This window comes from Diabrotica undecimpunctata, chromosome 7 (genome assembly GCF_040954645.1).
Source record: "Diabrotica undecimpunctata isolate CICGRU chromosome 7, icDiaUnde3, whole genome shotgun sequence".
In the NCBI taxonomy this organism is placed as follows: Eukaryota; Metazoa; Arthropoda; class Insecta; order Coleoptera; family Chrysomelidae; genus Diabrotica; species Diabrotica undecimpunctata.
This window is the reverse complement of record NC_092809.1, coordinates 130273826-130297126: the sequence shown is the minus strand read 5'-3', so window position 1 is coordinate 130297126 and position 23301 is coordinate 130273826. Positions and strand designations below refer to the sequence as shown.

Here is a 23301-nt window from a genome sequence, read left to right as displayed (position 1 = left end):
TGTTATTCGAAAGGTAAGTATCCATAACAAAATAAAAAACAAAAAAGAATAGAAACGAATAGAAAGTTTGTAATAAATGATATTGAATCATGCTTCTGTTGTGAAGAACAAAAGGATATATGCAAATGGAAAAGAAAGGTATTGGAGAAGTAGTGATAAAAAACAATGAATTATATTAGGAAAAATGGAATAAAGATTAAGAAAATAAATTTCCGTGTATGGAAGTGAAGCCATGTTTGAAACAGAGGTGACGATTGACGCAATTAGGGCTAGTCCTAATGTCTCTGACAATTTCTAGATCTTCATACAGATCTAAACGGAGTATGCTTTTGTCTTGGATGTTCTGAATAAAAGATACAAGTTTATTGACTTTGAGATGATAAGAGAAGGTGGAAGTATTGTCACGTTTGGAGTGTTTTGCTGATCTGGTGGATAATTATCTATATGTTCTTCCGATATAGGAAGCATCACAATCGGAATATGACAGTCTTACACACTACTTCGGTTTACGTAGTGAATTGTACCTTTGGGATTAGTTAAACTTTTATTGAGGATATTATTGACTTTAAAAGAAATATGGATATTATCATCAGAGCTCAAAAGGATGTGGTTAATCTTTTCAGAAATGAATGAATTGTTAAATGGCAATGACTTGTAAGAAGGTAAAACTAAAGAGTTAGATCTAAAAGCTGACTTTCGAAGAAGTTTATGTTCTCTTTTTTGAATGAGTTTATCAATAATGTTTCGGTTATAACCATTGTAGATTGCTATTTGTTTAATTATATTTAATTCCTTATTAAATTCAAGTGGGGATAATGGTATAGTATGCAATATTTTAATAAAACTTTTCATTGCTATTTGTTTAATTATATTCAATTCCTTATTAAATTCAAGTGGAGATAATGGTATAGTATGCAATCTTTTAATAAAACTTTTAAAAGCAGAATGTTTATGTGAAAGAGGATGATTGGATGTAGAATGAATGACATTATCCGTTTGGCTGGGCTTCCAGTAATTACCAAATGGTAATATACAAATCTAGAAAATTTATGACAAGATTCTTGTTTTATAGTAAATTTAATCTTTGGGTGGATTTGGTTAATTTTAAATAGTAGGTGATGAGCTGAGTCATGATTACCGGAAATGAAGACTAAGCAGTTATCAACATATCGGAACCAATGTAATATTGTAGGACTTTTCATGATGTATTTAAATTCTAGATGGAACATAAAGACATCAGCTAGAAGAGGGAATAAGCAACTGTCCATTGTTAGACTATCTGGTTGTTTATAGAATTTATTGTTAAAAATAAAGAAATCTTGTGATATACAAATTTGGAGGATATCTATTATCGGTAAAATGATATGGGACTGAATAGACCTGTTAATTAAGAGTGATTTTACCAGACTAATTATTTCTTGTTTCGGCACTGAAGTGAATAAGTTGTTAACATCAAAAGAAAGCACTGTAATATCAGGATGTAGATTAAGTTGAAGTTTATCAACCGATTGGTAAAAATTTAGTTCTGAGAAGTGTGGAGTGAAGTTAGTCAAGTTTTTGATAGTGTTAAGGACGAATTTAGATAAAATAGACACTGGAGTATTGATGAAACTGACAACGAGACGAATCGGAATGTCAACTTTTTAAATCTTGGGTAATCCATATGGTGCATCAATGTCAGAGAAAAAATCAGAAAATTGTTTTATATTATCTTTGAGTTTAGAAATAAATCTCTTAGAAGGATCAACTGATAAGAGAATGAAATTGTTATCTTATAAAAAATATGTAAATTTGTAAATAAACAAGTTATGGTTAAATATTTTTTGCTTAATAAATTTTGAAATTGACAGATCTTTGGGAACAAAGTGTTTGAGACCATAGTTTCACAGTTGGAATTCATCTTAAGAGAAATTGATGTTAGTAAGGTTTTTACTCTACGGTCGAATTGGAGATTTGAAAATCTTCTGTTGTTTCTGACTTCTGCAGCCTGATCAAGTAAAGTTTTATCTGACAAATTTAATCAATTTGTTGTTTAACCTACTAAATTTAACTGAATTGGAAAGTTCTACCTTATCTTAAACATCTGTAATAAAGTTGTTAATATTAATAAAGCCAAAAGTTTCGAGCAAAGAAACTATTCGATAATGATTCTAGCATGGACGTAATTTATACGCCCATGGACTCTATTATCAAAAAGTTCTTTATAAGTTTGCAAAGAATTAAATAGATGAGACACGTGATGAAAATGTATAATGAGAGTATACCAGAGATGGTCCTAAAACGAGGCCAAATGACGAAGAAAAGGAAACGACGACCAAGATTAAGAAGGTTTAATAGCGTACAAGAAGATCTCGGAAAAATAGGAGTTCATGATGGGAGAGAAAAAACGACAAACAGCAATTCACAATAAAAATGGTACATTAAGTCAGCAGACAAGAAGCAAGATTACATTAAAAGCCACCTAAATGGGCAATATGTTAAGCATTAAAAATAAATGAGCATCCAATAAAATAGGTACAGATAGGAATGATCTTAATACTAAACACTAAACTGATCTTCTAAAATAGCTACAATAGTTGGTAAAGCAAATGTTGCTTTATGAGTTATGTTAATAGCCCGAGATTTGTTCTTAAAACTATAAAAAAAGTTATGTCAGAGCTTACTTAGAATGTGCGGTGCAGTCCCAACATTTGATTACAAAGTAATTAGGTAAGGTTAAGTTACAGATATAAGTTATATATATGTAGTTAAGAGATAAATAAAAAAGAGTGAAGGTCGGACTACAATAATCAAGAAATGATCCAAACAAGAATAAACCCAGGAAAACTGACCCCAAAAAACTGAAAGGAAGTAAAGAAGAGGAACCAAATGCAATGACGAACAAGGCGATAAATAGGGATAAGAATTTGAAATTAAAAAATATAAAACAAATAAGAATGAAATGAGGAAGACAATAGACAGGATAGAGAACGGGGAGAAAGGGGAGATTAAATTGAGAACATGGAACGTAAGAAGTAGTGGGGCAAACGAGGTAGAACTGGATAAGGAAGTGATAAGCCAAAGAATAAAAACACTGAAAACAACTGAAACAAAGGTGAAAAGAAAAAGCTTAAAAAATATATACAAAGGATACTGGCTATTTTACTCAGGGGTAGACACAAAGGAGAGGACAAAAGATAAGATGGAGTGGGACTAATAATCGCACCAATTAGGTTAAAAGATATTGTAGAATAAAATTATGTCAACGAAAGAATACTAACTGCGAAAATAAAATTATTAACCAAGAAACATGGTCAGCGATCATAGTTTACGGTGGAAAACAGGACGCAAGAAAAGAAGAGAACGATGTGGAAGAGAATATAATTAAATTGGTTGACTGAAATGGAAGAGTTGGAAATAGCAACAAAGGACTAGAGGAATGATTAGAAAACGAAGGCGAAGATATAGTAAACACGTTATAATAAATACGAAATTTAAACATAAAAATATAGACAAATATGCCAGAGTAGCAAAAAACAAAAACGAAAATTTATAATAAGCTATTTTATTGCTATTGCTAATAAATGGAATGGAATACAAGACATAAAGGTAATAAAAAAGGCAAAGATTTAAAGCGACCACTAATTGGTAATCATGAGACTGAAACATTAAAAGAAAAGAAAAAAAGGGGAGAAGAAAGATGCAGAAAAAAACACTAGGAAAAAATTATAAAAGATAGAAAAAATAATACAAATAAAGTGAAAAAATTGGAAAATCTGAAAAAAGTATAATAATAAGAGCAGAAGAAACATGTGGTAAGACAATATTACCAAATATAAACATGAGAGGGACCGAATGGTGAACAGAGGAGATACAAGCAAAAATAAAGAGGAAAAATGTAAAATTAAACAGATTACCAAGAAACAGTTACCAAGATAAAAAGTTACCAAGAAACACGCAAAGAAGCCAAAATAGCAATCAAAGAAGCTAAAGAGGTATTTGAACAGAACATGACAAGAAACTACGGGCAAAATCAAAAACTCTTCTGTGGTACCCACTCTCAAACAACTAGGACAAAAGAAGGTACACAGGACGACAAATATACAAGCAAAAGACAAAAATATAATAACAAAAGACGAAAAAATAATTGAGAGAAATTGCGAAAAATTTTAAAGAGCTAACCTACAAGCATATAAAAAACCTAGATGAAGAAAGAGACATAGAAAGACACAGACATAGAAAGCGACAAGTGAAGAGCAAAAGATAGAATCCATAAAAAGAGAAGGCAATATAGATGGTTAAACTGTATAAAGCAGAGGGCAAGGATAACATCGACCCAGAAATAATAACATGCATAGGAAGAGAAGGAACAGATTTTCTATACTATACAGGAATTAATAATACAGGAACGACATATCACAGGACTGAAAAACAGATATTATAGTGCCAATACATAAGAAAGGAGTCAAGAAAAACTATACCAACTATCATGGCAAAAACATATCAAGTATACCAGGAAAAGTATTTTCAAGAATAGTAGAGATAAGAATAAGGGTTAAAATAGATCCAATATTGGAAGACATGCAATGTGGATTCAGAAAGAACAGAAGCACGCAAGACGTCGTGTTTACAATAAGACAAACAATTGAGAAGATAATAAATAAGAAAAAAGAGATATATGTATGCTAAGTAGACCTAGAAAAGTTTTTTGACAGAATTCGAAGAAAGGAGGTATGGAAAATACACGTTTGTATTTAAGTGGCATTTGTATTTAATATTAAAGCTGAACGAGGCAGGTATCATTTGTTGTGCAAGACAAACTATGATGTAATGAGCCCCTACCAACAACTGGACTTTTTACAAAAAAAATCAATGAAAGGGATTAATTTGCCCAGCCATCACACTGCACCATGTGGATTTCCAGAAGATAAGAAGAAAAATAGTCTTCAGTCATTAAACGAAGTACTGCCAGAAAATCGAAAACAATTTTGGAAAGACCTGCCTACAAACATCTCAGCTAAAAGACTGAACCTATTGTGACATTCCTTGGACTTATGTAAAAGTATTGGTTATATTTTTTAGAAAATATGTTAAGTTAATCCATTCTTAAAACTGTATATTAAGTTTATTTTTCTTACATTAATAGATTATAAAATATCTAAATGCTGTGTTCTTTCAACAAACTATTAAAAATGTAAAGCAGTACATACGGCAAATATAGCCATTCACATTACTAAGGAAGAGTGCCGTATGTACGACACCATTTTATATTTTCAACTTTTTTTTGCATTAAAAATTAGAATTATAGAATAAAAATTTTCATTTGTGTTTAACATAAATTAACTTGAAGAATAAACAATTAATAACTAAAATATCTTTATATTCAAAATTACAGCATCCTTCTAAACTTTATGTCGAGTTTTCTCAAAATCCTACTATTGTTACTTACAGCACTTTTGGTTAGCTGGGCAGTATAGTCCTGGGGAGATATAGCACAACTAAATTTTAAATCCTCATAACATCTTCCTGTTACAAGAAAACGTAATGTAACTATTAATCTTTCCTCAGCAGTGACCACTTGTCTCATAAACCTTAATTAGTTTCTATACGTAAATAATTTTTCAAATGAGAACTTTCTGAAATCCTTAATTCGGCTAACAAATTCAAATATGAAAACTGACTCCTTCTCTGATACCACTCTTTTGACCACAACTGGTTTCTTTTGTTGTTTGTCAGCTGGTCTATAATTGTAACGGCCGCACATTTTCTTTTAAGGGACAAATATTTTCACGATTGCACGTGTAGGCAACCAACTTTTTACTGACACCTGTTCTATTAAAATGTAAAAATGCATAAAAACCATTACCCTACACTATCATACATATCTGCACAAACATTTCACTCAATCTTGTCCCTATACACTTATGGTTACGTGTAAACCTTCGATTTGTTTTTTTTTTTCAAAAATTGTATGTAGTATTTATCCTTACACGTTCCAACTTTGTTTATATACAACATGTTACACATACATTTTTTACGGCAAAATGAACTGTGTATGAGGCCAACTTGTATATCACACTTAACTGCGCAAACTAGTTGAACGTAGTTGAATGTTGCTACGTTTAGGGCCCGCTTAAGTAATTAAGTAAGTAATTAGGTAAGCAGTAAATCTATACAATTTCCCATTGTGTTTCCCATGATGCTCTAAATGATTCTACACTCTGTATAAGTTATTTTCGGCGGGCGAACTTTCGACACCAAATTGTCTTTGTACCTGGGGTAATCGAAGGGTCAAATTTTATTATAGGAAATTTCGACACCGCTGCGTAAAGCAGGTAGGTAGGTAATTAGCGGCGATGGACATTTGCACCCAAGCAGGACAAGCTGGTTTTCCCAATATTTATTGTCACGGCGGGGCGTGGCACTTGTGTACTTGTGACTAAATTATTTCAGTTGTAATTTATTTCTTGTTTGACGTTGACTTGTGCACGTATACGGATATTTAAAAAATGAGTTTGATAAAAAGTTCCCGTGGTAGAGATTTATTAGTGGTAAAGCATCATTCGTTCTCGAGACAGAAAGTGTTAAAAAGCGGCGAGATATTTTGGCGCTGCATCCAAAGAAACACTAAGTATTCCGCAAAAGTGTTTACAATAGGCTGTGAGGACCTCACCATCACAAGAAGTGATTTGGTATATAATCATGAAGCCGATCCAAAAAAGCTTGAAGTAAAGATGGTAACCAATGCATGTAAAAGAAAAGCCCAAGAGGACATATCGGAAAAGCCTGCCAAAATTACAAGAACTGCTGTTGCTGAGTGTGATGCCAATTTGCTGACGGTTCCTGACATAGCTAGCATAAGAAAGAACATTTACAACTGTCGTCGTAAACTGTTACCGGGTCCGTTACCAAGAAGCATATCAGAAGTCCATAACGCGGTTAGTAATTATTCTCCTAAAACCTGTCGCAATGAAAGTTTTTTGTTTTTAAATCATCCTGAATTAAATGTAATTGTATTTTCATGCGAGACAAATATTCGTTTGTTGTGTAAATTAAAAACTTTGTATATGGATGGTACATTTTCATACAGTACCAAATATTTTCTACAATTATTTACTATACATGGCTTGGAAAATGGACATTATGTTCCTTTCGCAATGAAAGTTTTTTGTTTTTAAATCATCCTGAATTAAATGTAATTGTATTTTCATGCGAGACAAATATTCGTTTGTTGTGTAAATTAAAAACTTTGTATATGGATGGTACATTTTCATACAGTACCAAATATTTTCTACAATTATTTACTATACATGGCTTGGAAAATGGACATTATGTTCCTTTCGCAATGAAAGTTTTTTGTTTTTAAATCATCCTGAATTAAATGTAATTGTATTTTCATGCGAGACAAATATTCGTTTGTTGTGTAAATTAAAAACTTTGTATATGGATGGTACATTTTCATACAGTACCAAATATTTTCTACAATTATTTACTATACATGGCTTGGAAAATGGACATTATATTCCTTTAGCATACTGTTTGTTAAAGGACAAATTGTCAATGACATACAAAAATTTATTTTCTTTATTAAGGTCTAAAATTTTTGAAACATTTCAATTATCATTAGAGCCAACTGAAATATTTGTGGACTTTGAAAAAGCAATTCACTGTGCTTTATTGTATATATGGCCCAATGCAAAAATTAGTGGATGCCGTTTTCACTTACACCAAAACTGGTTTAAAAAAAATTCAATCTTTGGGTTTGGTACAAGAATATAAGGATACAAATTCAGAAATTGGAAAATGGTTAAGGCATACGTTTGGTTTAACTTATTTAAATCCAGCAGAAGTTGAAGAATGCTTTCTTTATGATGTAATGTCATATGTATAAACCTATAAACGCAACACTTGATATATATGCAGATTATTTACTGGAAAATTACATTTTCGATAGCGCTGTATTTCCACCACGCATATGCTCTAATCAGAATCCGTCTATTGCGAGGACCACAAATGCCTGTGAATCCTTTCATTCGAGATTTAATTCTTCTTTTTATTCAACACATCCTTCTATTTTTATTTTTATTGAAAAGTTAAAAGAATTTCAAGTAGACACTTATGTCAAAATAAATAGTTTACATATACCAGCAAAAATCAAAGATACTACTGTTAAGGCTAAATTGGCATTTTTGGAGAAAATGATGGATAAACTACGATCCCAACAAATACGTAGGTTAGATTTTATAAAAGCTGTATCTTATCATTCCTAATAAAATACCATAATTAATTAATTATGGTATTTTATTTATGTCGCAGCTATATTTATTTGGTGTCGAATATACCTGTAAGATAAAAACGGGAATTGGGGCTGGTGTCGAAAATTGCCATTAAATTTTAGTCGCTACCTGCTTAGTGTCGAAATTTCCTACGCCCGTTATTTTAAAATCAATCAATCGCTTACGTGAAGTATTTTTTTAAAATCATAGATCCCTTTTCTTGAACTTTCGTAACACAAACAAGTTTATATTTATTATTAGATCCTATAAATATAAAGTCATTTAAAAAATAAATTTAAGTAATACTTGTTTTGTGTTGTATTAGTAAATACACTTACGATAGAAAAACCTAGGACGATGCGAGAAATTTCTCGATTGACGTTCCTGCTTCCAATGTGCGAAAACTAGGTCCTAAATATAAATTGGTGGATATAAATTTGACTTTAAGCCAAGATTGTTCTCAGTGATTAGAAAACTGTAGACGATTGTGGTCCAATATTTTTACTACGCTGTCATCTTTTAGCAGCTGAATAATAATTCTAGAATGGCACAGGAGGTAAGTGACTTTATTATAATTATTTCATGCCCACGTATTTAATTTATTTGTATACAAAAATACAAGATGTAAATAAAATAATTAACTAGCTCTGATTTTTTGAAGTTTATATTTCTATCAAATTAAGTTTGTATATATACATTTAAAATGTGCGCCGACTTCTTGCGATTTCTAATCTCCATTCCTCTCTGTTTTTCCAAATGTCATCTATTAGGCAATTCTCTATTTCCTGTTTGTCAACGCCTTCTCTCCAACTTTTTAATGACTTTCCTCGTTTTCTTCTTCCTTTACTTCCTTTGGAATTCTGTGATTGGGCATTCTTTGTTCGTGTACGTCCCATATTAGTTGTTTTACTCGTATTGTGTCTACGATGTCTAATTTGTCTCACTTTTTTTTATTTCTGACCCTTTCTCGTCTTGATTTCACCAATGGATATCTTTGTGGCTCTTAGTCTCTGTTCTGTCCGTTCTTTTAAGGGTCATACTTCGCAGTTAGATATACTCTTTACTGTATTATTGTAAATTTGCTTATAAGGCCATAAGACTTCATTTAACATTGATATTGCTTTTATTTCTTTCATAGTTCTGGCTAATATTGCTTCTTCGAGTGTTGCATTTTTTGTTATATTTATCCGAAGGCGTTTGGACAGATCTGTGTTTTATATTATGACTGTTTGAGAGTTCTAAATCTTGTTGCGTCCCTTCAACCTGTTTTACCTACCAAATTTTATATTTCTCTATTATCTTGCGCGTTCTTCTTCGTCTAGCCATTCACGTCCACATCTGAACATAAGCCTCTTCAAGTCTTCCTTTCCATTATTTTTTATCGTACGCTACTTGTAGCCAATTTTTCCCGGCAGTCCTTTTCAGATGATCTGTCCATCTCATAGGAGGTCTGCCTCTGGGTCTTTTGTGTTGGTATGGTCTCCAGGTTAAAATTGATCTGTGCCATTTGTTTAGATCGCTCCTAGCTACATGTCCAGCGTATTCCCATTTAAACTTTAATGATTTTTGCACCACATCGGTGACTTTGGTTTTTTTGTCTTATCCATGTGTTTGTTTTCTTGTTCTTAAGTGATATACCTAGCATTGCTCTTTCCATCGCGTGTTGAGTGACTCTAAGTATATTCATATTCTTTTTTGTGATTGTCCATGTTTGTGCCGCATAAGTTAATATCGGAATAATGCATGCATCAAAAACTTTAGATCTAAGATGTAATTGAATGTGTTGATTTCTGAGTATATAGCTCAGTTTACCGAATGCTGCCCAAGCTAACTTTCTTCTTCTTTTTATTTCTTCAGTTTGAATTTCCCTATTTAGTATTATTTTTTGTCCTAAGTATATATATTCTTCAACTTTTTCTATAACTTGTTATAGAACTTATTATTGTCACGGTGTCTTCGGAGTGCATGACTTTTGTTTTGTTTAAATTCATTTTCAGTCCTATTTTAGAAGATTCGGTATGTAGTTCTAAAAGCATGGTTTGCATTTCTTGTAGGTCAGTAGCTATCAGGATTATGTCATCTGCAAATCGTAGATTACTGAGGTAGCGGCCATTGATGTTTATTCCCTTATATTTCCAATTTAGGTTTTTAAAAACGTCCTCCAAAACTAAGGTGAACAGTTTGGGTGATAAAGTATCTCCCTGTTTGACTCCCCTGTTTAATGGTACAGGGTTCGTGTGTTCATTTTCATTTAGGTAGTATGTAGCTGTAGCTTGGTTCATAGTTTATTTTATTAAGTTAATATATCTGCTGTCTATTCTACAATTTTGCATTGCGTTTATTACGGCCGTGTGTTCTATGGTATCGAAAGCTTTTTCGTAGTCTACAAATGCTAGGAAAACTGGAAACTTGTATTCGTTACGTTAGTATCTTGCGGGTTATGTATTCTATATTGTATATATTCTGTGCTACAATAAGTTATGCCTATGTTTTGGCATTTCTTTTTCCAAGTAGCTAGTGTTCCTGCCAAATATATTTTCGACAATGTTGGTGACAGACAAAACACGCTTGTTTTAGACCTTTTGTTACATCAAATTCTGGTATTAAGTTTTGTCCTAGTTTAATTTGTGATTTGTACAGTGATTTTACTACTTTTATTCATTTTATATTGATATTCGAGAGCTGTAGAGTTTACCAGAGTTTACAAAAGAGACGCCATTGTATGCGTTTTTTAAGTTGACGTATAATATAAGTATTTCCTGATTACATGCTTATTTTTTTATTATTTGTATCAGTTTATACAAATGGGTAATTTTTTATTGTCCCGCTCTAAATCCGGCTTGTTCTTCTGCCTCAATTTCATTGTATTTATTTGTGTATTCGTAAGTCCGATCCAAAAACAAGCCTTGCTGACGCTGTATAATACAGGTATAAATTAAGAAAATAAAGCCATACATGTAAAACATAACAAATCTTTTAATTTAACGAGTAGATTTTCCACAGCAAGAAATAACTTGCGACGACAGGACGTCACTAAAATAGCGCTTAACAATACTTCTCTGGTTTTCTATCTCTGGATTTGCCACAAATATATTGTAAAAAGCAAATAAAACTAAAACAATTAACTAGTTAATTATATAATAAAGACTAATGTTGCTGTCGATATATTTATTCGTTTGCTAGTTCATTTACTTATATTCTAATAATTTATTTACAGGATTTATTTGAAATTAGGAAAAATGAAAAAGTTGGAAGGTACGCAGTAGCCAAAAAAAATTTAAAGGCAGGAGATGTCATTTTCTCGGAAAAGCCTTTTGCCTACGGTCCCAAATCAGGTATTTTATAAATAACCGAGTGAAATGTATGACATGTATTTTTAAAAATGAGTATCTTTAATTTTTTAGGAATTTTAGTCCTATAGAGGCACTGGCTGAACATTGTTAATTTTTAGTTAGTATTTTATCGATGTAATACGTAGTTCACGACTAAGTACAAGGTGTGGTAATAAAGTTCCTTGAGTTTTTTCTCTTCCTTTATATATGCAAGTTTACTTGTTCATTGACGAGTTGTAACCTCTATCGAAGATTGTTCCTTGATATTTTAACGACTCCTATTTCCGCCATTCTACTGACTGATTGTTAAATTCTTTTTTTCTATTTAGTGAAACTCGTTTATACACTGTACATTACATTTTGTTCCAATATATCACTCATTTGGTTTCTCAGTGTGTTTCCTGTAATTCTTCTGAGTATTCTCATTGTTGCTGTTTTTAACAATCTCTGTGTTTTGTCTTTGTCGGATATTGTTTTCGATGCATACGTGAATATTGGTCTCATACTGGCCTTATAGATTCTTCATTTCATCTCACAGTTAATGTGTCGGTTACGCGATATGGTGTAATTAAGACAGTCTGCTAATTTATTTGTTCTTGTGTTAGATCTCTTACTTCTTTTTCAACGTCTCCATAGCTGAACAGTGCAACCCCTAGGTACTTTATTTCCATTACTTGTTCAATGCTAACTCCGTCGACTTTTAGTTTACATCTTAGTGGTTCTTTACTGATAACTATTGTTTTAGTTTCCTTAGTTGTCAGTTATCGGCATTCTTTTACCCTTGTATTCAATCTGTGAATTAGTCTGTGAAGGCTATCTTCATTTTGGGCTATCAACGTTGCTCTAGGGAAAACAAAATAAAGATCAAAGCCGATTGTTCGAACGCTAATCAAAACTTGATTGTAATCAAATATTTAATTAAAATCAAATACGTCACATTTTGAGCTTATGTTGACTGATTTATTTTATTCAATTTTATTATTTTGCGCTTTAATTTGAAATAAAACATAATTAAACTCTTTCTGATGTTAATTTCATGTTTTTATTTACAAATCAATAATAATAATAAGCAATTTTTAATAATTTTGACAGCTGCTGTGACGTATTTGATTTTAATTAAATATTTGATTACAATCAAGTTTTGATTAGCGTTCGAACAATTGGCCCTGTATCTAACGAGTCTGACATTACGGGCAGAGCGAGCGAAGCGAGTGAGGCAGGTAACAGACGAGTTCGATAAAGAGTTTTTACTGACGCAGTGAATACAAAATTTTATCGTCAACCATAAAAACATTAACAACTAGTCATATTTTGTGTAATCTTTTTATTGCACAAGTTTCACTTTTTGACATGAATTTAAATTATAATAACTTTAATTTTATACAATATTTTTAATATGTAATATTTGCGGCAGATAAAGTTATTCCTTTAATAAAATACAGTTAGTTTACTACCGCAAATGAGAACTATAATGAATGACTTTAACGACAGTTGGAGATAAAGGATATTTTTCAAATATTATCCACAATTTTCAATGTTGTTGACATTATGTGCTTTATTTGCATATTTTTCACTTTTTTATTTTCATATATGTTACTAATAACTATTACCCTTTAATACTTTAGTCTAATTATTATACTTTATCAGTTTTCCCATTCGTTAACTTATGTATTATATAGTAAGATTTTTGTTACAATGTTAATACAGTTGTCTCTCTTTGTAAGAATTTGGGTTTCTTTTCGAAATAATTTGTAATCTTGAATATATTTATTTGGGTATAAGAAAATTGTACTGATTTTATCTTCATTACTTAATGGATTATCAACATTCTAATTTATTTCATAGACAGTCCATGCATTTGTTTGGGATGCTACACCTATTTAGAAAGCCAAAATTTATGTTCCAAATGTTCCTGGCCGGTGTGTTCACCGGAATGTGAAAATAAACCAGTACATAAAGATTTTGAATGTGAAGTATTTTCTAAAGCTAAAGTGAAATTTCAACTGGTGGATGACCCATCTGAAACCTGCCTTCAGTATGAATGTATTACACCATTAAGGTAAGTTATCTCTTTTCTTTATACTGCTTCTTTCTATTATTTATACTTTTACCCGTTTTTACCAAATCATTAAGTCAAAATAGTACATTTTAAAAAGACGGCAAGTAAAGCACAGTAGTGTGTTTTATGTCATCTAAGTCAGTAGAAAAGACCTCACTTAAACGCAGTGGCGGCTTTTGGGGGTAGGCAGGATAGGCCGGGCCTACCCAATAATTTTAAGAGCTTTAAAATTGATAAACATATATTCAAAAATTATGTTAATGCATGTACATAACGTTTAAATGTACTAAATCACTCAATACATTAGCGTCTGTTAAAACAAGTATGTTATTATATTTTATTACCACAGAAAGCATCGAATCGTATTCAGGCATTTTAAATATCATTAATAGGCCCGATCGGAACTGGCCGACCAAGCTCACATAAGATCCCCGTACAAAAAGCGTTTGAAGTTAAGCAGCTTGCCGGACAACGATTTATATTGTCGTGTTTATGCTTGCTGTTTAGGCACCAGACGATCGGGCCTACGTCGACCAACGTTGTCACTTGTAATGTAATTATCGAATTGTAATATAAATTTTCTTTTAAATTATGATAAAAAAATATGTAACATAATCTATAATTGTAACATATTTTTAACCAAACAACACAATTGCAAACAAGTGCACGGTTGCCCAAATAAATTTAAAAAAATTCGTAAAATTGGAAGAAAAAAAATCACATTTGCATGATTTCTATATCGCCTGATTGTATGCAACTTACATATGTGAGATTGTTTTATAAATGATACATAAAAATGAGTTTTTATGACGCTTTACCAGGTTGCAGTAATAGTAATGTTGATAGTGAGTGTTTGGACATTGTTGTTTCACTATTGGAATCGCCATTATCTAGTAGAACTGAAATTGATAGAAAAAAAATTATTATGAATGAAAGGCCTACTCTAACATTGAGTATTGACCAAAAAAATGGGAAAAAGGTGCGTACTTTTAATTGCTCTTGGTATGATGTCTACAAATGTTTGTCTGGAAGTATTACGAAAAACAGATTATATTGTTGAGCATGTTTGTTATTTTCTAATAAGAAATGTGTATGGACTTGTGAGGGATACTTTGTTTTAAAAATATGTCTGCCTCCTTAAAAAAACATTCCAGTTCCAAGGACCATTTAAGTAATTTCCTGTCCTTTAAGGATGTACCGAAGAGGGCGTTTTCTGTTCGCAATTTGCTAAATGAAAAATGGCAAAAATTAGATACAATGCAGAAGTTACAATGAACAGAGAAATCAGTTAGAGAACAATTTGTTAGGGGGGGGGGTCATGATTCCGTGACCCCTGCCTCTGGATCCGTCACTGATTACACATAACTATATGTAATTTGCTGGCTTGGCCTACCCAAAATTTTACCACACCAGCCGCCACTGCTTAAACGACTTTGACCTAACTAATGATACATCTTCTTGTCTTGCGATATCATAGTAGTAAACAAAAAATGCAGAAAAATAAATCGAAAAACAAAAAAAATTCGACTTGTGTTTTAATCTTTTTCAACTATAATCTTTGTTCTTAATGAGGTTTTTGGTATCAAATTACCCTGATAAACCCTTTTGGGTCTTGGCCTGTTCCAGGATTCTTTTTTTTTAAAGTTGTTATAAATTTAATTAAAATATTAAACATCATATAATATTATTAACATCATGTACAATCTTTGGTAACTATATATTTTAAAGGGTTTTTACCCTAATATTTTGGTGGTTTAGGCATGGTAACCTGTATTTTTAACCTGATGATGGAACTGTTGTTCCGAAAACGTTCGTGTTTTTAATGTACTCCTTTTAAGGGTTTTTATAAAATATACCCATTTACGAAGATTAACCTCTTTTTTTAATTTTCTATTTGTTCTGTGTATCTGAGCTTCGGTCGTCCACTTGGTATTTTTTCTACCGACACTTGTTTGCTTATTTTGTTTGATATTCTCCTTCTTCCATTTTTTCCACATGTCCCATTAAACGCAGCCATCCCATTTTATTGAACAATATCCGGATCCTGGTATATTTTGCATAGTTCAAAGTTGTATCTTCTTAGACAAATTCCATTTTCCTTTATTTCTTTTTATATGTGTTGCAAGATTTTTCCTTCACAGGTGGCTAATAATCTTTTCTCACTTTTACTCAGTGTCCTGGTTTCTGAACCATATGTGAGTACATGTCTTATTAAGGTTTTGTATATTTGGCATTTTGTTTTTGTTGCGTCGGTATCTGATCTTGATTGACTGATTAAGCCATAGTAACATTTTTTGGTAATGAATGTTTGCCTCTTCACTTCTTTCGCAACGTTGTTATCAGACGTAACACTCCGATGATAACTGTTTATTCAACCATATCTTTGTTATCAGGTCATATTTTATATTATTTTAGAAATACGTCTCCTCCTAGTAGCTCGATCCTATTTGATCCCATCCCGATGATTTATTGTTCTTTAATTTGTTTACTGCTGCTCTAATCTCAGGTATTGTTGGTGGACCCTTTTCTCTGCTGTCTGCTTGTTCTAATGGAAAATTTGGGTTCGCACCCCTCCTATCTTCCTTAAGCTTTTCCTTAAAATGTTCTGTTTATCTTCCTAGTAGTTAAACTACCTATGGTATTCACTTGAAGTAATTGTATATAGACAATATAATATAAGAATATGGTATGATATTAGTTTTTTGATCTTAGTAACTTTTGTTAGCTTGGTAATTACTGAGTTCGTGACTTCAATGAGAGTTGGTTAAGTTAATGACCCACTATAAGTTAAAATAATTTAGCTAGATTCTGCAAGAATTACACTTCTTACACGCTTACTTAATCCTTAGTGTTTTCTTTTTACTTTATATTATGTTACTAAATATAAGGAGATAAAACTTTTAGGGTTCTCTTGTCCAAGGACAAAGATCCAAAACGATGGGAAGAGGAGATCCAATATATGGAACCTCATAATGATATAAGAAAACAGAAGCCAATTTGGGAATTTAATCAACACAATGTAGTTGAATATCTCCGAACAGTGTGTAAACTGGATAGGTTTTCCGAAGAATTGATACATACAGTATGTGGAATTTTAGATATAAACGCATTTGAAGCTAGAACACCTGAAGGCAATGCTGTAAGGTGTCTGTTTCCTAAACTGGCAATAATGTCGCACAATTGTGTATCAAACATTCATCATGCTGTTGACGGTAAAGGAACTGGAGCTGTTGATGATTTCAGGTAAGTTAAGTGAGTATGTATATAATGTAGTATGTAGTATGTAAGTATGTATGTAATGATTAACTACGTTATGAATGTAGTGATCCTGTAGTGGGAACTTGTACTATGATCTTTATCCCAAAGTTAGGGATTCAATTTTTGACGTCCATTCTTCTTAACTCGTTGATATTTTTTTAACCATGAACATCTTCTCCTACCAGGGCCTCTGCTTGCTTTAATTTTCTCCTCCATCAACAACTTTAAGAGCTTATAATGTCTTTCCCTGTACACATTTCCTAGATAACTGTTTGTACGCTTCTTGATAATGTTAAGAAGTTCTCTGTCATGGCTAATTTTATTCAATACTACCTCGTTAGTGGCATGGTTTGTCCATGGTATTTTTAGGAGTCTTCTAAGCTTCGACATATAGAAGCACTTCTGATTGATTGTCCATGTATCTCTCCCATATAAAAGAATAGAACGTTTGTACATTTTTCACGATTCGATACCTAATATCTAGTAAAAGTGTTGTGTTAGTCAAAAGATAGACTAAAGCTATTTCATTTTAAAGAATGCAGATCTTTGGAGCTTGGATTTTAACCTCCGGGATTTTAAAAAACAAAATTTGTTTAATTTACTAATGTTTGTATTCTGAGAACGATTTCCGAAGTGGAAATTGAAACGTCAATAATCGTAGTTTAACCTTTAATTGTGGCTGATTTCCAATAAAAATAGTAAATTACCATTACTTTTGCAAGGTTCTGAAACTACTTTCTTGTGGCATGTCCAATCTAAATATTATATTTATATGGGATTAAGCCAGGATTAAATTAAAATAACCTGTGAATGCAAAAAGTTCTACCGCAAGACACAATATTATGCTATTTTTGAACACTTTCTAAGAAACGCTTTTAAAACTTTTGCAATAGAAGAAAAGGTAGGAGGAAACAAACATAAAGACATCGAAAAGTCAAGTTATGATCATATTAAGCTTAACGACTGAAAAGAAGAAGCTTTACTCAGTGTGTGATCATATAAGTGATTATGCTCCACTCAACTATATACATCTTTCAATTTTCCTTGAAAAGGGTTTGCATATTTCGTATAAATTATCTTGTACTGTTTCTAGTTTTTTTATATAATTCTGAAATATTTATTTTAGCTTATTTGTTATGTACTTTTCATTTTTAATTTTCATTTTCTATAAATCTTTGTCTTTGTTTTATTTTGCAACATAATTCTTGTGATTCTAGTGTCACAGTGAGAGCAGCAGTGGATGTAGCTTCAGGAAAAGAATTACATAGTAGTTACACTTATTCCTTGTGGCCCACGTTGGTTCGAAGAGAGTTTTTAAGAGAAAACAAATTCTTTGAGTGTACTTGTGAGAGGTGTTCCGATAAATCAGAGTTGGGTACTCATTGTAGCACACTTAAATGTCAGAAATGCGATAATGGAATAATCATGTCAACTGATCCATTAGGTAAGTTTTTTTTCATACAACTTTTCTTTTTGTTTTTCTGTGCTAAAGAGTTCACAGTAATTGGGTCTTCACATCAGCTACGTAATATTTGAAGAAAGCAATATTATTCATTGATATAAACCTTTTATCCAACAAAATTAGCATTCTTTATAGTAGGAAGCTATTTAATAAATTGTTTCAAGAGATTTTTATTTATTTGTAAGCTCCAACATGACTGACAGCCTTATTAAAAATATAAAATTGATCGGTTTCATAACAAAATATAAAAAACTTTAATTAATAAAATAATTATTACCATTTCTTTTTAGATGACAAATGTGAATGGAAATGCACTCACTGTGAATTTAAAACAAGTGCAGTAGCAGTAAGAAAGGTTTTTGCAACTATCCAAGCAGATTTAGATAATGTGGAATACATATTTGGCCCAGAAGGTAAGTAGACTATGATATATTTTATGTTAACTTACTTCGTGGCGTTTGCCTTCGTGATTTTAGCCCACTTGACAACATGCCTCCATTTGTTTCTGTCTTGAGCAATATCCATCCAATTCTTCACACCCATAACTTTAAGGTCTCCTGCTCTTGTTCTCTGACTGCAAAAAACTTAATTGAAGAAAAAAAACTAAGGAGAAAGTGGCAAAACACACACGCACCTACTGACAAAGCAAATAGAATTAGCAGAAGACTTTAAAATCTGTTAAAAGAAGAAAAAAAAACTATATATATAAAAAATACGGCCACAAGACGCTGTACTTTAAAAGATGCCAAAGGTAAATGGGCAATAACAGATAAAGAGACATTCGCAGAACATCTTTCGAAAGTATTTAGTTCATTTGCCAGAGTAGTGCCTTTAAAACAAGAAGTCTTTTCTCGACGCTCCGTACCAAATGAAACTACCAATCTCCTAATTTAACATTAAAGAAGTAAAACAGGGAATAAAGAATGAGATCCTACCCAATAAGGCTCCGGAATACGACCTCATTATGGATAAGGTCCTTCAAGAACTAACCCATGATTGCTACCAAATAATCATAATTATCTTCAGTGCTATGTTAATCCTGCACTACTTCCCTTTGCAATGGAAAGTGACACAGATTATACTCATTCAAAAAGCTGATAAAGATCCAAAATACGTCAACTCATACCGACCGATTGGTCTGCTCCCAGTCATTTCTAAGATTTTTGAAAAACTTAAGACTTTGTTAAGAAAAGTCAAACCAATATTGGACAAAAAGGGTCTTATACCTCATTAATTCTGATTTCGTAACCAACACGCTACAATAGAATCAGTTCACAGATTATACACAACAATAAGAACTAGTCTCGAAAACAGGCAATACTATACTGCAGCCATTTTAGATACGCCCTAAGCTTTTAGCAAGGTGTGGCACACAGGACTTCTGTACAAGTTTAAGAAAAACCTACCTTACACTTACTTCAAACTGCTTAATTATACCTTACATAAAGAAAATATCTACTAAGGTATAGCGAAGCCTACACAAAACATCCTATCTGATGTATCTGGGTAGTGTGCTCGGACTGATCATGTACCTGATATACGGTTGACTTACCAACAAACAGTAACCTAACACTTGCAATATTTGCAGATGATACTACTTTCCTATCATCTCATAGTAATCCAGCAATAGCATCAGAGATACTGCAACTACATCTAAACAAAACTAATGAACGGTTTAAACTCTGAAGAATTAAAGTACATCCCTCAAAACCTATACATATTACATTTACTCTAAGAAGAGGTATATGTCCACAAGTTAACATCGATGTACATCTTTTACTTCAAAAGGTTGACGTAAACTATCTAGGCATTCATCCAACCAGAGTCTTTGTTTTTATAATCCCCTGTCTGTTTTAGCGCTATCTGTATAACCTTTTAAAATTTCTGCTAATCTCATTAACCCTCAGAACTTCGGTATTCCATAATGTTCTGAGCGTAGTCTTGTGGATTTTTGAGACGCTATTCTTGTTCTTATCTTCGTTTTTACCAGAAAATAATCTATGTCTCTATCCGCTTCCCTTAGGTTTTTTACGTCTAAGCAGTTATTTCCCCTCTTGGTATCTACCAGAACATGTTCGTGTTTTATGTGCTGCAGCTATATTCGTTAGCTTGTTATTTGCTGGCTTATTTTCTAACTTTTTGAAACTCTAAATTAAGAAAACCGTGTTATAAATCGGTATTATTCTTGATAAAATTTAAAACATAAAAACAATAGATTTAACAATTTTATTTGTCCCTTCCTGGAAAGACGACAGAAACGCGATATCCTTCTCCATACTTCTTGGCGTCTTATCCGCCTTCTATGTGATTCTACCTTTGCCTGGAGAAATGGAATGGAAAATCGTAATGGAGAAAGGTCGAGTATCATCTCCACTTGGGCTCGTCGACATCGCTCCTGTTATAATTAAGCATACTTGTCGTTGAAGCTTATTCCGCTTCTCCCTACTTAATCGAAGGTCTGACTACAGTCATAAATAGTCAGTACGTCTGTTTGAGTTGTATTTATGCCATGATTTCCCGTTTGTCCTTCGACATGTCCAAAGGAAAGCTTCCCTTCGTTGTCTATTTTTTCTAGATGGGCATTCCATGTATGCCGCTTGTCCACTGTTTCTCCTAGATATTTCAGCATCGTGTTAAAAATAAAAGTATATGGGTATAACTATGTAAGTCGGATACTAACATTTGTCTGAAAAGGAAATGTTTAATCAATGTGTACTTCCTGTATGTCAAAAAAGAATATACACAAAATGCAATGCTAAAGAGAAAGATGGACCGACCAGGGTTGGGAATACGTCAAAAAAACCGACTTCGAAATCAAATGATCAAGGGAGTGCGAGACCTGTTGGGCCTATTTTGCGTCCAAAACGGAATTGGGACGGACATATTGATAGAATGACGTATGAGCGTTGAACAAGAAAGATAGTGGAATGGCGTTCGAGACACGCAGCATACTGAAGTAGAGGCGGGCCACCTTACAGATAGATCGACATCATAAGGAGAATAAGACGATACTAAGAAGAAGAACTGGATAAAAAGGTCACAAAATAGAGAGTAGTTGCAAAAACTTAGGGATGCCTAGGTTAAGCAGTGGAGAATTTAGGCTTTTTAGATAGATAGATACCAACTTTAAAACCTAACAGAGCAGTTTATTTTATCCTTTGTGTATGTTGGAAATCACATTGGTTCACATTTACTAGGTTGTCACCTACTCTAAATAAATGCCCAGATACTAATATTCTTCAACAACTAGATAATTCGATGTCTCTTAGTTTTTTTGCCTTCGATATTGTCTTACAAAAATCTGAATTCTTACGAAAATTTATTACTATTCTCATGTTTGTGGTTTTAGGACTTCAACAAAGAGAAACTTTATATAAAAAGTACAAATCTGTATTGCATCCTAAAAATTCGTATATGACAATACTAAGAAGTGGATTAGTTCAATTATATGGAAAAGCTGAAGGATATACTTTAAGCGATTTGCCAGATTTAATATTAGAGCGCAAATGCGAGCTTTGCCAGCAACTTTTAGATGTTCTCGATGTAATAGAACCAGGAAAATCGAGAATAAGAGGTAAGCTTAACTTATAACATAATTATAGTAGAATCTGACTAATCCGGCAATCTCCACCCGCGCCTCTTAACACACCAAGTATGCGCTTCGACGCGTCAGAATATAACCTTGAAATCACTGCACATGCGTAATAAGCTATTAAAGTTATAAAAACACGTAAAGAACATGAGCAGAAATACATGCGTTGTACCTGTTCCCTTTATGGAATGCTTTATTATATTTATTATGAATTTTTGTATACAATCCAGTAATAAAAACATTCCAATAATCCGGCACGCTCTTGTTTTTAATAGTACTTCAAATCATCACAATCTATTCTGGATATAACTTTGGCACAAATTTTTAAGAAAATTAAAATCAGAAGTTTGACCTGAAAAAATTTACTGATTTACTGATCTAAATTTTTTGTAGGTATCATTCTCTATGAGTTACACGGTCCACAAATGATTATAGCGAGACACCAGTATCAAAACAATGTCATTACGAAAGATAAATTCAAACAAGAGTTGAGACAATCCGTTGACAATTTAGGGCAAGCGGTTCAGATCCTGAAGCAGGAACCACCTAGTCTTCCTGAAGGCCAACTTTACTTAATAGCAAATCAAGCGTATGAACAACTTAATGAAAACTTTGATATGCTAGTTGAAACTGCCTAAAATTGTTAACCTTTCTTTTGGAATTTAATTAATAAAGTTACTTATTTAACTTATTTTTACTTAAGAGTTTTTCCCATCCACCTTTTTCCGTAGTATCTATTTTGACTATCCAGTTCGATAGTATCAAACGCTTTATGGAAATCTCTAAATGTTAGAACTAGAGATCTATTGTATTCAATGGATTTTTCAATCAAGACTTTTATGAACTGTAGGTGGTCATTTGTACCGTAGTTGGGGCGAAAACCAGCCTGTTCTCTTGGCTGATATAGCTCAAATTTTGCTTCCAATCGATTGGTTATTATTCTGGTGTACAGTTTGTATAAATGGTTGAGTAGAGAAATTGGCTTGTAATTCTCTAGGTTCATGTTGTCACCCTTTTTATGCAGAAAAATTGTAATGGAGTTAGCTTGGAATAACATGTATCATCATTTGAATCTACGGATTTAAATAATTTTAAATCGTCTGCAAACATCAGCAAATTTCTAAAACATTCTGATATATCGTTCACAAACATATTAAATAACAAAGGTGAACAGTGAGCTCCTTAGAGTACTCCTTCCTGATTATATTCCTCATATGAATTATATCTGAATTAAAACATCCTATTCCCACTTGTTGTGTGCGATTTCTTAAAAAGCTACTAAACTATTGTAAGGATTCATAACTGAAGACAAAGGTATTTAATTTTTCTAATAGGATGTTATC

General features: G+C 32.4%; 1 protein-coding gene across 1 annotated transcript; it reads left to right on the top strand.

The window, feature by feature from the left end:
* Positions 1-8660: 8660 nt before the first annotated feature.
* On the top strand, positions 8661-22645 carry LOC140446979 (SET domain-containing protein SmydA-8-like). Its single transcript, XM_072539574.1, has 8 exons — positions 8661-8811; positions 11473-11590; positions 13433-13646; positions 16551-16889; positions 18122-18348; positions 18657-18779; positions 21716-21940; positions 22352-22645. The coding sequence occupies exons 1-8, from the start codon at positions 8800-8802 to the stop codon at positions 22594-22596; spliced, it is 1503 nt and encodes a 500-aa protein (XP_072395675.1). The 5' UTR covers positions 8661-8799; the 3' UTR covers positions 22597-22645.
* The last annotated feature ends 656 nt before the right edge of the window (positions 22646-23301 follow it).